Source organism: Paramisgurnus dabryanus, chromosome 24 (assembly GCF_030506205.2).
Source record: "Paramisgurnus dabryanus chromosome 24, PD_genome_1.1, whole genome shotgun sequence".
NCBI lineage: Eukaryota > Metazoa > Chordata > Actinopteri > Cypriniformes > Cobitidae > Paramisgurnus > Paramisgurnus dabryanus.
The window spans coordinates 291,527-308,984 of record NC_133360.1 but is presented as its reverse complement, the minus strand read 5'-3'; the positions used below and the strand labels follow the sequence as shown (position 1 = coordinate 308,984).

The 17,458-nt window shown below is 38.1% G+C and overlaps 1 protein-coding gene across 1 annotated transcript in view; it reads right to left on the bottom strand.

Moving 5' to 3' along the window:
* Window positions 1-968: 968 nt before the first annotated feature.
* Window positions 969-17,458, bottom strand: part of celsr2 (cadherin, EGF LAG seven-pass G-type receptor 2) — a 31,239-nt gene continuing 14,749 nt past the window's right edge. Inside the window, exons 4-34 of the mRNA XM_065243131.2 lie at window positions 15,847-15,962; window positions 15,361-15,449; window positions 12,814-12,971; window positions 12,558-12,721; window positions 12,352-12,477; window positions 12,109-12,272; window positions 11,746-11,919; window positions 11,554-11,667; window positions 9,429-9,603; window positions 9,201-9,342; window positions 8,999-9,119; window positions 8,731-8,914; window positions 8,541-8,642; window positions 8,364-8,458; window positions 7,071-7,280; window positions 6,689-6,872; window positions 6,246-6,564; window positions 6,004-6,171; window positions 5,800-5,929; window positions 5,483-5,683; window positions 5,211-5,385; window positions 4,998-5,110; window positions 3,210-3,292; window positions 3,006-3,132; window positions 2,816-2,926; window positions 2,611-2,729; window positions 2,464-2,528; window positions 2,220-2,378; window positions 1,986-2,138; window positions 1,714-1,906; window positions 969-1,649 (exon numbers count right to left, since the gene is read on the bottom strand). Of these exons, the coding sequence (XP_065099203.1) occupies window positions 1,643-1,649; window positions 1,714-1,906; window positions 1,986-2,138; window positions 2,220-2,378; window positions 2,464-2,528; window positions 2,611-2,729; window positions 2,816-2,926; window positions 3,006-3,132; window positions 3,210-3,292; window positions 4,998-5,110; window positions 5,211-5,385; window positions 5,483-5,683; window positions 5,800-5,929; window positions 6,004-6,171; window positions 6,246-6,564; window positions 6,689-6,872; window positions 7,071-7,280; window positions 8,364-8,458; window positions 8,541-8,642; window positions 8,731-8,914; window positions 8,999-9,119; window positions 9,201-9,342; window positions 9,429-9,603; window positions 11,554-11,667; window positions 11,746-11,919; window positions 12,109-12,272; window positions 12,352-12,477; window positions 12,558-12,721; window positions 12,814-12,971; window positions 15,361-15,449; window positions 15,847-15,962 (4,441 nt within the window). The 3' untranslated portion in view covers window positions 969-1,642. The remainder of the gene's footprint in view (window positions 1,650-1,713; window positions 1,907-1,985; window positions 2,139-2,219; window positions 2,379-2,463; window positions 2,529-2,610; window positions 2,730-2,815; window positions 2,927-3,005; window positions 3,133-3,209; window positions 3,293-4,997; window positions 5,111-5,210; window positions 5,386-5,482; window positions 5,684-5,799; window positions 5,930-6,003; window positions 6,172-6,245; window positions 6,565-6,688; window positions 6,873-7,070; window positions 7,281-8,363; window positions 8,459-8,540; window positions 8,643-8,730; window positions 8,915-8,998; window positions 9,120-9,200; window positions 9,343-9,428; window positions 9,604-11,553; window positions 11,668-11,745; window positions 11,920-12,108; window positions 12,273-12,351; window positions 12,478-12,557; window positions 12,722-12,813; window positions 12,972-15,360; window positions 15,450-15,846; window positions 15,963-17,458) is intronic.

Sequence of the window (17,458 nt, the reverse complement as noted above, 5' to 3'; positions counted from 1 at the left end):
AGAAGACGAGGAGGAGGTACAGGCTTTATTATTCATCAGCTCTCACTGTAAAGCACATTTTGGGTTTTTTAAACGATACACTTTTCTCTGGATAGGTGAGGTTGTCGGTGAGCTCCATCATGCAGTTAGAGGCCCTTCAGATTGTACAGGAGATGAAACAATGTAAAGTATAGAAACCTGTCCATGTGTTGTTGAATAAAACTCTGATGTGATCGATCACAGCCCCCGTATGTTTACAGCTTACAGATGGAATCTGGGCTTACGTCATCCTCTCACTGTTGACGCGCGAAAACGAATCCGCACCCTGAGGAAGCAAACAGGCGCAGTGAGACAGAGATCTGGTTTATGGGACACATTGAGAGACTGGATCTCCCGTTTAATCTCACTGCTTACAGGAGGAGGAGGAAGAGTTACAGATGATGAAGAAGAAAGCCCCACAAACCCATAAACACACAGGGTTTGTTCGACCTCATGCGGTGCTGCAAAGACTGAGCGGCGGATGACGTCAAAGTACTGCGATAGCGAGTCGAAATTAACCTTTTCTGTAAGGTTCTCGTTTAGTTCTCGCGGTACTTTGACGTCATCCGGTTCTTAGTCATTGCAGCGCCGCATGAAGTCGAACAAGTCTAGAAGTCACACAACTTTAAATATTTATGTAAAATAAAACTCATAAATATGAAAAACAGAAAACTTTTATTTCAAGTCAGTGTGATGTTTTACAAGGCGTTTCCCACCACGTCTGACGCACCCGTTAAACGCGTTCATAGCGGTGACGTCATGTGTATGAGATGTAAACAGATAAAAGACGGAGTAATATTAATGGATTTACATCAGGAGTTTATCAAATCGCAAAAATAATCTGTGTGGGTTTTCAAATAGACAAAAAACATTTGTGTATTTTTCGTGATATTTTCTGACAGCTCCTCTGTGTGTATCTGTGACTGTCTGAGATTTTGGTTAAATCAAGGTTTCTTAATAGACAGCATCATTCACACGATCACATGCTTGTTATAATCTATCATCACGTGGCTCAGTAGTTTATTTTACAGCTAATAAAAGTGAAATATCATCATCACAATACAATGTCCATAAAACTGTTAGATTGATGAGTGGTGTTGTTGTTTCTTCATAACATCTGTACAACACTGTAACACAACCTCCAAAGATTTTAATGCACATCATTTACAAAATCATTTACAAAGCAACGGCTTTATTTCTAAGCTAAAAAATACAAACGTTTTCCTTCAGTCAAAATGTTTAAAGTTTGTATAAAATTGTCCCCAAAATGTACAAAAAAGCAAATCATATTATTCTCATGTGAAGTGAAGGTCCTGCTGTGTCAGTAGTTTAAGGTTTAAATCTTCTTCAGGATTTCAGTGCAGATTCTTCAGCTGTCCTTCATTCACTCCATGAAAAATTCAAATGTACAACAAGTCTGAGTTTTGATGCAGTGAGAGAGACCGGTCGCCCTCTTCTGGACAAAAGAAATCATAAAAGTGCTTCACTTCAAGTATGTAAACAAAATAAAAACAATGTCAAGTCTCTTGAGCGTTTGGCACGGTGTAGATCAGCTGTGAAGTCCAACAGAGGTACAGATCGCTCATCTTCATCCCCTCATCGTCATAGTAACCTGCACGCAGCATCAGCACCTGCAAAGACAAACAGCACTGAACATCACAGAACCAAATTATTCTCACAAGTCGTGTGACTCACTCAGATTCAGAAGAGTCGCTGTCGAGCGTTTTTCCTCCTACACTCACAGACGCTCCGTTGGAATGATTCGGTTTAGCCCCGCCCCCACCACGCGAGGAGGCGGAGTCCGGTGGGCTGACAGACAGCTGATTGTGGATGCGATTAATAGCGTTTCTCTCAGCGATGGGTGACAGCTGTTTCTTCTTCAAAATTCCTGCAGGTCAAACACAAATATGTTGTTAATATCCGTGTGTCATTAGATGTAGTTTTTGAATAATATTTGTGGTTCAGACCTCTGTACGTCTGTGTGCTTGGGTTTGGTAAATTAGGCAGCAGCAGGAGGTTTTCTGTCCCATGAGCCTCTGCTTTCTCCACGGGTTTGGACACCGTCTCTACTTTCAGACGCCCATCAGCTGATCCTGTCTCACCCTCCCACAATCCAGCATCTGACAGACAGACAGAGGGTCGGATGGGTCAGAGAGACAAACACACAACACAATCAATCACGTATTTGATCCACTTCCTACCGTGCTTCCTGTTGCCATTGGTGATGAGATTTTCCCAGCATTCCTCCTGCTGGAAGTCACCTTCATCTTCCTCACTGTCAGATGAGTGTGTGGAGGCGAATGAGCCGCTCTGATCGTCCTCCAGCTGAGAGAGATCGCTGTCTGAATCTGAATCATCATCTACACACAATTACACAAATCATTATTAACACAACTAATAACAGACAATTCTCTTTTATTGTGTAGCAGTGGATTGTGTGTTTACCGTTGTTCTGCTCTTTTGTGTTGTGTTCATTCAGACTCAAGTGACTGCCGGTCAAATCATCTCCTCTGAAAATAAAACACACAAATTCATCATGAGACTCAGTGTGGGTCTGTGTGTGATTGTGTATTTGTGATTGTGTGTCTGTACCCTAAACTGAAGGGCATGTAGTTTTGAAGGCTTTTGCCGCTTTGAGCTCCGTTCAGTGAGACGCTCGATGACAGATGATACAAACGCCCGTCCAGATAGTTACTGTTACAGATAAACGCCTGACAGACACAAACACAATCAGACGTCACTCATAATAAACAATAACACAAAACTGTGTGTGTGTGTGTGTGTGTGTGAGACTCACTGAAGGTTTAGTTTTGATCACATGATCCGGCTGTTTTCTCCCGCAGCAGTAGCTCATTGCGTCTCGAGCTTCTTTATTAAACACCACACGAAAGAAGAAGATGAAGGGACCCTGTAAACATACACACACACGTCAGATCCGCTCGCACCGACTGATGACATCACAGCCGATGACATCACAGCCGCCATACCTGAACGCAGCTGAATCCAGCGAATAGATAATGAAAGAGAATCACGTCGCTGTTGACTGACATCAGCGCCAGGACACACGTGACCGTCACCAGGAACAACACGGCACACGCTGTCCGGAGCCCCGCCCTGCACAGACCACACCCACAATTAAACACAATGCATTACTGTCGTATAACAGCGTATGATCACAGAAGAAAACTCACGCTGGCATCTCTCTCTTCTCACAACTCTTCTGTCTGAGCAAACATGAAGCTCTCGATGCTGTGATGTACAGGAAAACATTCATCTGAAAAAAACAAAATATTTAACTCACATTGATTTGTAAATGTGTCACAAAGCATCTTGAGTACACATAAAAACTAGATTTATCTTTTTATTTTTTATAAATAAATAAAAGCTTTTGAAAAATGTACACAAATGTTTTTTTTAATAAAAACATATAAAAAGATATTATATATATTTTAAAAATAATAGTAATAAAAAACAAAAATAAAAAAATGTAAAAAAAATAAATAAAACATGAAAAACATTTTTATTAAATGTAATAAAATCATATTAATAAAAATGTAGAAAAAAAATAAAAGCATGAAAATTTATTATTTAAAACAACAAATCTTATTCATATTTTTTTTGAAAAATATATATAAACATGAAAAACATATTTTAAAAATGTTAAAAATTATAGTAATAAAAATGTTTTTAAAATATAAATACAAATAATAAAACATGAAAATATATAATTTAAAACTTAAAAAAATCATATTCATAAAAAGAAAAATTTGGATAATAATAAAAAAATTACGGAGCCCCTAGGGGACATGGAGCAAAAATGAAAAAAGTTTAGTTTTGCGTGCGCACGTGAAACTTTCGCGAAAGCATGCGAAACTAAACTTTTAAAAAATATTCTGCACATGAAAGTTTCATGTGAGCACATGAAACTTGGTAAAAAAATAAATATTTAAAAAATAAAACATGAAAAAAATTATTTAAAAATGTAAAACAATCATAATAATAAAAATGTAGAAAACAATATAAAAAATAAAAACATGAAAATGTTTTATTTAAAATAAAAAATATATAATATAAAAAATAAATAAAAATGTACAAAAATCATAGTAATAAAACATTAGATTTTTTTAAAATATAAAAAAAACATGACAATACATTATTAAAACTTAAAAAAAAAAATTTTCATGTTTTATTTATTTTTTATATTATATTTTTTATTATTATCAACATTTTTATTTTTTATGAATATGATTTTTTTAAGCTTTAAATAATATATTTTCATGTTATATTTAAAAAAATCTACATTTTTTATTACTATGATTTTTTAAACATTTTTTAAATATGTTTTTCATGTTTTTATTTATTTTTTATATTATATTTTTTTTCTATTTTTTATTACTATGATTTTTTACATTTTAAAATATTGTTTTCATGTTTTATTTATTTTTTATATTATATTAATTTTTTATTATTACCAAAATTCATTGTAATAAAAATGTAGATTTTTCTTAATATAAAAAACATGAAAATATATGATTTAAAATAAAAAAAATTTTTGATAATAATAAAAAATTAACATAATATATAAAGAACATGAAAATATATTATTTATTTAAAAATCAGTCATAAAAATATAATTTTTTAGAAAAATTTTATTTTTAGAAAAAAGTAAAAATATAAAAATACATAAAAAACATATTATTTTAAAAATGTAAAAGAAATGATAAGTAATAAAAAATAAACATTTAGAAAAAATGGATAACATATTTAAAAAAAAATCATAGTAATACAAAAATTAAAATGTAGAAACTGTAAAAAATTAAAATAAATAAAAACATAAAAAATAACAAATATAAAAAAACATTCTGTGAACATATAATGTTGATATCTTGAATATTTGCTGAGTAAGTTTGATGTTTGTCATGTTATCATTATGAGACTTTTTGTGAGAAGTGTGTAGCTGAAGTGAAGTAAATACTCACAGACACAACAAAGGCTATTGGTCCTGCAAAGCTCCATATGAGTGTGTCATAGAGAGACAGCCAACAAAAATCTGGATTCCCATAACCCTCAGGATCCAAACCTACAGCAAGACCTGAAAGAAACCACACAGATTACACAGACCGTCACTTCAGTTTCACTTCATCTGATCAACATCAGGTCATGTGTGTGTGTGTGTGTGTGTGTAAGTGTACCTGTCACAAATGCCGGGACGCCCCAGCCAATCAGATAGTAGAATCTCATCGGGCCGTAGTTGATGTCTCTGAGCTCATTTAACATACGATAGACGTGCAGACCCTCCAGAAAGAGCCAAGAGAAGACACACAACCAGAAGAAATGCAGCAGGATCGCTATCAGTGTACACACAAACTACACAAACACACACACACACACAAAGAGTAAAACATCATTATACACAGATGTAAACAAAGCAGAGAGACAGACAGGACGTGTGCGTGTGTGTTACCGGGTTATCAGCATTATTGATGCCAAAGATGAAGATGAGGTTGGAGATGAAGAGCGCCGCTGAGCCGTTGTTGACGATGCTGATCTTGTTGCTGTTCATGGTTCTCAGACAGGTGAGGAAGACGATGGTGAGGAAGAGGAAACCCAGCGTGATGCCCACTGAACTCCACGTGATGATCTTCACCGGCAGAATCTCTCCATTCTGAAGTCAGAGACATTAGTGAAAGTGTGTGTGTGTGTGTGTGTGTGTGTGTGTGTGTGTGTGTGTGTGTGTGTGTGTGTGAGGTTTGTGTTATCATGTGTGTGTGTGTGTCTCACCTCTCTGCGTGAGATGTCCATCAGTACAGCAAAGCTGGTCATGTGATAACACTGACAGCTGATGTGTGTGATGTTCCTGAAGACCACCTCACAACCTTTAGATGACCAACCACCCTGACCCTGCTGACCACTACACAAACACACACACATATGCAGTCATATACATCTATATGTGTACATATATACGTGTGTGTGTGTACTTACACAACTGAATGATTCCAGAAGACACAGATGGGTTTGGATCGCTCCTCACTGCTGATCAGACGAAACTGAACTGTGATTGGTTTATCCAGCGTGTGCTGAAGTAACTCCTCATTATCATGAACCGTTATACTGACAACAGGTGTGTTAATGACCGGACGCTTGGGAACCCTACACACAGACACACACAGTTGTTAGAGTAATTGTCATGTGTTGTGTTGTTGTGTATCTGATGTGTATCTCACCTGAGACTTCTCTTATCTGTGTCGTATCTCTCAGGCAGCAGTGTGGACAGACTGTGAAATATAATCACTCGAGCGATGGCGTCCTGCTCGCTCTCCTCCGGGTGACGTCTCTTACGACTGGACGTCTGGTTTCTCACGGACTCTGTGATTGGCTCGTTCTGCTGACGATGACCTTTACCCTCGGGGGCGGGAATGAAGACGGAGTCAGGAAGAGTGACAGCTGTCTCCAGGTCCAGTGGGCGTGGCCCGCGCAGAGACTGATAACGGGGAAGCTTCGCACCAGCAAAATTCATCTTCTCCAAACGATCGATAGAGACAACTACACACACACACACACACACACACACACACACACACACACACACACAGAGGCAGAAACAATGTTATAAGCATACAGTGAAACTATAAATACTGTGTGTGTTTGTGTGTGTGCCTGTGCTTACCGATGTTAGGTGTGATGATAGTGAACGGGTTGAGGTAAGTCTTCCTCATGTTTTGTGCAAGGGTGTTTGTGTACTCCTCAAACTCTCTGAGCAGCGTCGCTGTGCCGCCGTCCGTCTGCTGAATGAGCTGCCAATGACTGCGAGTGTCAGCTGACAGCACAGCACTGCCCACATGCATCAGATGCTGCAGAAGCGACCAATCACAGATCAGACATCAGGTCAGCAGCTGAACAGGTCTGAAGAATGATAACTAGCACTGAAAGTTAACTAACTAGTTGCTAAAACCATTGCTGGGACCTCCAACATCTACAATCGTCAGCTATTCTGTTATCATTTATTAAATAAGACAGATGAGTGTATTTGTGTATTTGTGTGTGTGTACCTCATTGAACAGTACGTCCTGTGTAGCGGTGAGGTTGAAGCCCTGCTGTCTGCTCTCGTGCTGAAGGATGGAGCAGATCAGCTGATATGTGATCTTCACATCACTACCGTAAAACTCTTTGGTGTTCTGTGTGGCGTTAAACAGAAACGCTGCGGTCTGCTGAACGTTACTGGAGTCTATGAGTGACGCGTTTCTTACTACACGCTCCGCCTGCAACAAAAACACCTGTCAGCACACAGACCAAAGGATTGACAGACAAACAAATGGACAGACAAACAGATGTACAGAACAGATGGACAGACAGACAAACGGATGGACAGACAGACAAACAGACGGACAGACAAACAAACAGACTGAAAAACAAACAAATGGACAGACAAACAAGCGGATGGACAAATGTACAAACTGACGGACAGACAAACGAACGAACAAACAGACGGACAGACAAACAAACAGACGGACAGACAGACAAACGAACAGACGGACAGACAAACGAACAGACTGACAGACAAACAAGCGGACAGACAGACAAACAGACGGACAGACAGACAAACAGACAGACAGAATAGACGGACAAATGTACAAACTGACGGACAGACAAACGAACGAACAAACAGACGGACAGACAAACAAACAGACGGACAGACAAACGAACAGACTGACAGACAAACAGACAGACAGAATAGACGGACAGACAAACGAACAAACAGACGGACAGACAAACAAACGGACAGACAGACAAATAGATGGACAGAAAAACAAACAGACGGACAAATGAACAAACAGACGGACAGAATAGACGGACAGACAAACGAACAAACAGACGGACAGACAAACAAACGGACAGACAGACAAATAGATGGACAGAAAAACAAACAGACGGACAAATGAACAAACAGACGGACAGACAAACGAATGAACAAACAGATGGACAGACAAACAAACAGACGGACAGACAAACGAACAAATAGACGGACGAACAAATATATGAAAAGATGGACGGACAAACAGACAGACAAGCAGACAGACGAACAAACGGATGGACAGACAGAGGGAGAGACAGACGAACAAATAGAAAGACAGACAGACGGATGGACAAACAGACAGAAAAACGGACAGATGGACAAACAGACGGATGGACGAACAGACAGATGGACAGGCGAACAGACAGACGGACAGACAAACAAATAGACGGACAGACGAATCGACGGACAGACAGGCGGATGGACAGACAGACAGAAGGACGAATGGACCGACGGACAGGTGGAGAGACTGCCATCAGCAGATCCTCACCAGTGTTTTGAGTTTGCTGAAGCTGACAGATGTGCAGTTGAAGAGGTTTGGTGACAGCCAGCCTTTGTGTTCATCACAGTGACGGATCGCTGTACCTGCACACAAACACACAACACTGTTTAACAACATCACACACATCTACACTCATAACACTTCAGCTCATTTAGGCACTCGTACCTATAGATCCTTTAGGACATGACACCGCCGCCGGTAAACCAAATTTAGTTCTGGACCACCAGATCCCAGCTTCTATAGCCTGAGGACAGCTGTCATAGATGACTAAAGCACACAAAACACAAACACACGTCAGATTACAACAATCACATAACAACAATCACGTGTGTGTGTATGTGTGTAAAAGTCTGACCTTCACAGCCATTGGATGAGACCTCAGCGAATGGATTATCACATCGGTCACACTGACGGCCGATAACGCCCGGTTTACACTGACACAAACCGCTTTCACGATCACACGTGCGAGAAAACGAACCCACGGAGTAACAGTCACACAACAGACACACATCACTGCCCACCGGCCGATAGTGATTCTCCTGAACAACACACACAACAGACATGACTTAACGTTAAAGCCGAGCAGTTATATTTATACATCTCAATATATAGTTCACAGTTACCTTGCAGCGACACTCTCCAGTCGTCTTATTACAGTCAGAGTCGAATCCTTTCGAGGTCTCACAGTTACACGGACAGCAGGACTTCTCACCCCACCATCCACGAGGACACGGCACATCCATCCTGACACAAACACATAAGACGTTACACACACATCACCTCAGACTAACAACTTCTCAAACACTTCATCAAGTTAATTTTTACTTTTTCTCGCAGTATTGGCCAAAGTAGTTGCTAGGGCAGTTACACACGTATCCATGGGCGGAGCTTGGCTTTCTGCTGCAAGCCGATTGGTGCTCACAAGGGTTAAGAGCACAGACGTCGGTACAGTTGTTGCCATAGTAACCTAAAGACAGAAACATATTAATAAAGACGTGACACATCAGTAACACATATACAGTATAAACACATGACATGACATCACAGACTGACCCGTGTGACACGTGCATGAATATGAGTCCCACTCCTTCATACAGTAACTGTGTGATGGACACGGGTTTGATCCGCAGGGGTCTGGGAGACTACAGCCTGACTCAACGTTTACAACATCAGCCTGATGCATGCTGGGAAATACAGGAGAAGACGAGGATTCACCCAAACGCAAACCCTGTGGATGATACACATACAATAAGTGTTAATCATAAATCATAGATGCTGTTAATCATAGATGCTATAAAATCATAGATGCTGTAAATCATAGATGCTGTAAAATCACAGATGCTATAAATCATAGATGCTGCAAATCATAAATGCTGTTAAATCATAGATGCTGCAAATCATAGATGCTGTAAATCATAGATGCTATAAATCAAAGATGCTATAAATCATAGATGCTGTAAATCATAGATGCTGTAAATCATAGATGCTGTAAATCATAGATGCTATAAATCAAAGATGCTATAAATCATAGATGCTGTAAATCATAGATGCTGTTAAATCATAGATGCTGTAAATCATAGATGCTGTAAATCATAGATGCTGTAAATCATAGATTCTTAAAATCATTGATGCGGAAAAGCATAGATACTGTAAAATCATAGATGCTGTTAAATCATAGATGGTGTAAATCATAGATGCTATAAATCAAAGATGCTATAAATCATAGATGCTGTAAATCATAGATGCTGTAAATCATAGATGCTGTAAATCATAGATGCTATAAATCAAAGATGCTATAAATCATAGATGCTGTAAATCATAGATGCTGTTAAATCATAGATGCTGTAAATCATAGATGCTGTAAATCATAGATTCTTAAAATCATTGATGCGGAAAAGCATAGATACTGTAAAATCATAGATGCTGTTAAATCATAGATGGTGTAAATTATAGATGCTATAAATTCATAAATACTGTTAATCATAGATGCTGTAAAATCATAGATGCTGTAAAATCATAGATGCTATAAATCATAGATGCTGTAAATCATAGATTCCTAAAATCATTGATGCTGAAAAGCATAGATACTGTAAATCATAGATGCTGTTAATCATAGATGCTATAAAATCATAGATGCTGTAAATCATAGATGCTGTAAAATCACAGATGCTATAAATCATAGATGCTGCAAATCATAAATGCTGTTAAATCATAGATGCTGCAAATCATAGATGCTGTAAATCATAGATGCTATAAATCAAAGATGCTATAAATCATAGATGCTGTAAATCATAGATGCTGTAAATCATAGATGCTGTAAATCATAGATGCTATAAATCAAAGATGCTATAAATCATAGATGCTGTAAATCATAGATGCTGTTAAATCATAGATGCTGTAAATCATAGATGCTGTAAATCATAGATGCTGTAAATCATAGATTCTTAAAATCATTGATGCGGAAAAGCATAGATACTGTAAAATCATAGATGCTGTTAAATCATAGATGGTGTAAATCATAGATGCTATAAATCAAAGATGCTATAAATCATAGATGCTGTAAATCATAGATGCTGTAAATCATAGATGCTGTAAATCATAGATGCTATAAATCAAAGATGCTATAAATCATAGATGCTGTAAATCATAGATGCTGTTAAATCATAGATGCTGTAAATCATAGATGCTGTAAATCATAGATTCTTAAAATCATTGATGCGGAAAAGCATAGATACTGTAAAATCATAGATGCTGTTAAATCATAGATGGTGTAAATTATAGATGCTATAAATTCATAAATACTGTAAATCATAGATACTGTAAATCATAGATGTTGTAAATCATAGATGCTTAAAATCATTGATGCTGAAAAGCATAGATGCTGTAATATCATAGATGCTATAAATCATAGATGCTGTTAATCATAGATGCTGTAAAATCATAGATGCTGTAAAATCATAGATGCTATAAATCATAGATGCTGTAAATCATAGATGCTATAAAATCATAGATGCTGTAAATCATAGATGCTGTAAATCATAGATTCCTAAAATCATTGATGCTGAAAAGCATAGATACTGTAAATCATAGATGCTGCAAATCATAGATGCTATAAATCATAGATACTGTTAATCAGAAGTTATTTTAATAGCATTTATTGTGTGTTTGTGTTTATTACCTGAACACATCCTGTGAATCCGTTCATGATTTGATTCTTGTCGTCCGTGACTCCACCGACACTGAGCATCTTTATTTTCACTCCCTGTATCTGTGAGTCCAGCTGCATGGATGACTGCAGACACAATGACACAACATCAGTGTTGAGCTCTGAACCTCACGTGTGAACTCAATCTCTCTCTCTCTCTCTCACCGTATACAGGCCATGATCCAGAGTCAGTACGGCTGTGATCGAACCCTCCGCTGAACCTCTCAGCTCCAGCTCAATGTCATGCCACTGACCATCATCCACTGTGACATCATCAACACGAGACACGGTCGAGTCTTCACCACGCTGGACGACCATCACGACACGACCACCCCGCAGCTAAACACAAGCACCAGAGAAACATTATCATTTACAATCTCTATGTAGTGTTGAGTGGATGAGGTGTAATAACACAACTGTCCAGCAGGTGGAGCTCTAGAGTCAACTGTGCACCTGCTCTTCAATCTCTCTGTGTGTAGAGTCACATAAACAACACAGAGACACAACTGTGTGTGTGTGTGTGTTCACCTGTATGGTCAGGTTGTGATGTCCTGAACTGATGTACAGTATTGTTGCTCTCATTTGTCTGGTGCGGAACATGAACTCCAGATTCCAGGGAATGGTTACCACGACGGCCAGATTATTCCATGACAACAGACTGTTGCCTTGGAAACGCAGAGGGTTTGGCATCACTGCAGACACATAGGGAGAGAGATTTATGATCGATCTGACCGGTGGTTTCATCTCACCGTCCGCAGGTTTTTCTCGTACCTTTCTCACAGTTGCGTCCTCCGAACCCCAGAGGGCAGTGACAGCTGAATGAACCCCACTCATCCACACACGATCCTCCGTTCAAACACGGATTATTACTGCAGATCTGACGCTTCGCTGAACAACCTGACAGATCAACATTCACATCCGTCAACTTCACATCTGTTCGGTATTCAGTCAGTCAATAATCTCTGATGTCTTCTCACCCGGTAACGTTCCATTATTAGCGATGAATCCGGCCATGTCAATCTGTCTGTTGTCGATGCGCAGGTCCTTCATGCAGCCGATGAACTGCCGGTTCTGAACTGGGAATTCCTCTGGAAGTTTGGGAACGCCGCCCAGCAGCAACGGACCCGTTAGATCTAAAGACCTGTGCGGAAAACAAATAAAGTGACACCGCAATCTCTGATTTATTTTTATTAGAAAAGTTAATGTAGTGACATCATAGTCATGTGTCATTACTTCTTAGATCCTGATTGGCTGCCTTGGGCCGAGCACGAATAATTTCCAATCACATGACCGAATCGCAAAGCAACAGATGTGTCGCAGTTATCCACCGTTACCACGACAACCTTCTGATCAGAGGGACCCTGAGGAAGACCAGCACGATTCAGGACGGGCTGAGAGAGAGAGAGAGAGAGATAAACACACCCACAGACACAATAGTGACCCAAAGTTAATGAATGATCTCATCACTAACGGGTCATGACCCTTTTCAGACTGACCTCACTAAACAGGTCACACAAACGCACAGACGCGCGCACACACACAGAATGTGTTTGAATCAACCAATCAGAGCATCTTAGAGTCTAAAAGAGACTTTTAATTGGTTCAAATATAATTTTGGTCACATTATTCTCATAGAGATCTACTGCACTCCATCTGTCATGTGACCCGTATGTCCTTTTACCTACACTCTTAAAACGAATGTGTTAAATTAACACATCTTGTGTCTAGTTAAGGACAACACACCTAGTGTGTTGTCCTTAATTTAACACATCTCTGTGTTATTTTTAGAACAACACACTTTGTGTTGTTTTAACACATCTTGTGTTGTCCCTTTTATTTATATGAACTCTAAATCAGCACGAAATGACACATAATGTGTTAAAATTAACACATAATGTGTTAAATAGTTTAACACAAAGCAATGTGTTAAAATTAACACACCATGGATGTGTTAATTTTAACACATTGCTTTGTGTTAAACTATTTAACACATTATGTGTTGTTTTTAACACATTATGTGTTATTTCGTGCTGATTTAGAGTTCATATAAATAAAAGGGACAACACAAGATGTGTTAAAACAACACAAAGTGTGTTGTTCTAAAAATAACACAGAGATGTGTTAAATTAAGGACAACACACTAGGTGTGTTGTCCTTAACTAGACACAAGATGTGTTAATTTAACACATTCGTTTTAAGAGTGTATGATGTAATCACAACAACTGTGACCATAATTTACTTATGCATTGTTTAACAAGTATGATTCAAATAATGAGGAGGAATACAATTTCTTAAAACCTAAATCACTCAAAATGCCGTCAACTTTAATTTATTGTTTTAATTTGGTGTCTCCTCATCTCGTATGACATCATAGGATAGTAAAGTGTCCATCAAATCTATCTGGAAGTACTGGATCATCCTGGTACTTCATCACTAGTTCAGATACACTACTGACCTCACATACTGACTTTAACACAATGCTTTATTATATGTGTGTGTTTGTGTGCGTCTGCGCTGATCAGACATCAGTCTACATAACACAACACATCTGTCTGTCGCTCTGACTTGCATTTGGTTTTATTTCTTTATTTATGTGTCTTCACAAACACTGACCACGCCTTAAAAAAACACAAATACAGTTCTTAGTGTATGTTTGTAGTTGTAGGCATTGTGTATTGAGTGGTCTTACAGGGGGAGCACAAAGCATGATGTCATTAACACACACACACACACACACACACACAAACGCTGAACCTGTCCTACATTTGATACACGCAAGCCTCCAGCCAGAGACCACACAGCAGTGATCATGACCTACTGTACACATGTGTGTGTGTGTGAGGTTACATGACTAAAATATAGTAAAAAACTGAAGACGTTTTCCTTTTTGTTTTTGATTTCTGTTATTTGAGCTGTTTTCTAAGCTTATACGTGCATTACTTTGGTGTTTGTTGTCATTGTTAAATATGGTACGTGGCCCCTTTAAGAGTAGCAGTATGTTGTGGCTCTGTTTGCTCTCCTTCGGTTTGCGCTAAACGCGTTCTCACTAAAAAGAGTTTATTCTGAGTTTATTTCTTGTAATAATGTTACTGAAACATGAATGGAGATTGTGTAAGTAACAAAGTATGTACTTTACTTTATTAGTTTATTAATCATAAGTGCAGGTTCATGTCTAATATAAACCCTTTGACTGGCAGGTCTGTGTTGAGATAAATAGTATATATATATATATTTCATATTAAACGCGGTGAAGGAGAGGTTTGTGTTGAGATTGTGAGAGAACGGTCATGGATTGAGTTTCTGATAATAAACACAACACAGAGCGAAGGTGCAGAGCGGTCACACAGGCCAGTAGATGGCGACGTTAGTTTGTAAAGAAACACTACACACCTGCACACATACACAGAGAGATAAATACAAACAATCAAGACAACAAAAACATACAGCAGTTTTGTTTATATGGACGATAAGGTCGATTTACAAGTGATCCTGGATTATAAAGCGAAAAAGAAGCGTTAATAAACTCTTGAGTAGCACACCTTCATTGTTTGTTATACTCGCACATGACGTCACCTTTATCACACATTCATGTTTATGTAGTTTACACAGAGATAAGAAGGTGTCGTTATCAAAAACTTGCACTTTAAAACCCGTCTTTAAAAGTTTGCACTTGTAGGAATTTCAGGAATTTGATGTAAACAAACAGGAAAACTTTGCAGTTTATGGTTAAAATCATTGTGTAAACGTCCTCTCAGTCGTGTTTGTTTGAATGATTCTTACCTTATTATAATAATGAACGTGCGCTGTGTGCCATTGGCCGTCAGTGACTCCGCCCGGGATAAAAGGTGACACGGTTGTTTTAGTTTCACCTGCAGGGGGTCAAATGTCACAAAGATATGACATCATACCAATATTCTTATGGAGCGTACACACCAAATGCGAATTCAACCATTTGTGCGAGTAGATTACATACAAAGTCAATGCAAAGACATAAATAAACTAAATTTAAGTGAGGCGATGCAAATGACGTGAATTGTCCGAAAACGCTTCTTCACACAAGTTAAAAATATTCAACTCAAGCAAAAATTCACATGACAAAAAGTAAATTTATCCAGAGCGAGCAATCTGATTGTTTTGGTTTGTACGCAGCATTCAATTCAGACAGATTATTTATTAATTTCTTTAATTTTATTTTTATATATATTTCTACTGTTTTATATTTGAACACTTTCTTGTGTATTAAATCTGTATATGTGTGATGTTTACCTGCAGAGAATGTGAGTTGAATCTGTTGGTTTATGATCTCTAAAGCGATGAAGTCGTGTTTCTCATTAAAGCGACCGTTATACAGCAACAAACCATTCGGCTCTCGAGTCGCAAACCTGAAGAAGAAAACAACAAAGAGATTTAACACAGATTACATGATGTTGTGTGTGTGTGTGTTTGACAGGTATCTCATTTATAAAGTTAAAGTAGGTCAGACGCCAGCTCTGTTTGTGTTGTTCAAACATCTCACAGCGAGTAAAAATAACACAAAACAAGCTGCTGTTAGTCTGAGGATACACACATGATGATGATGATGATGTTTTATTAGAAATACTACAGTCCTGCTGTGGGCTTTAGAGATGTTGACCTGCTTACTGAGGAGAATAATCACATCTCCAGAGACACACAACACACACACGTGCACACACACACATGGACATGGAGCACATATAAGATCTCTTCATGTGACCTTCATTTCTCCTTCACTTCTTGCATTGCAAATGTTGCATTGTTTCAAAGCAGCTTTACCAGACAAGAAACCACAGAAAACTGGAAAACTATGACATAAATATCATAAAGAATAAATAACATAAGAGATTATGATCTAATAAAATGATATATAATATATTCAATAAATATATGATAAATAACATGCATCATATTAAACTCGACATGCCTTTTCATCTTATATTGAAATGGCCCTTAAAAGAGCAGGAGTTTGATGTTACATAAATGATTTGCAATAATATCATGAACAGCAGCGTAAAAAGCACAAATAAATGACATCACCATCATTACAGTGCTTTATAAACATCTTAAAGCTTTAGAATGAAAGTAAATGGTGCTTTACTCTTGTATCACGCGTTGGTCATTACTGTAAGCTAGATATATTAAAATTTATAACGCTTTAAATAACTTTTTTTTACAAAGTCGCATGAATTCCCCTCAGAAGACTTTTATTAACCCACGGATGGAACAAATGATGGATGCACTTTTGAGTTTCAAATCAGAAGCACCATTTACTGCCATTATAAAGCTTGAAACAGTCATGACATTTACTAATATAACTCTTGTGTTTGTCTGATAAAAGAAAATCAAACACATTGAGGATGACTTGATGGTGAGTAAATCATGAGCTCATTTTCATTTTTGAATGAACTATCGCTTTACCACACACCTACAACACTTTCACAGATAGTCGACTCATTATCGTGTCGTTGTAACGTTAAATCTTTGTTCTGATTGGACTGCGGAGAAACTTTTGACTTCTGAACATTACAAGTAAACCAGAATCACTTTAAGCTCCTCTGTGTCGAGTCTACAGCAGACACACAAACACACACAGACACAGAAACGCACACACACAGACACACAGAGTCTCTATAGAGAAACTAAACAGATTACTGACAGAGCATTCATCAGCAAACAGCCGTGAGACAACCAGAGAAAGAGAAGAAGTAAAGCAGAGACAGAAGAGTGACGCTTCAACATGACCTCTGTCAGACGACTTAAAAGACCAAACAACTTCAGATTCATGCTGATTTCACTTCAATAATCTCCTGAGGACATACAAACATTACGTAACAAACACAAAACTATTCATCATGTGTGA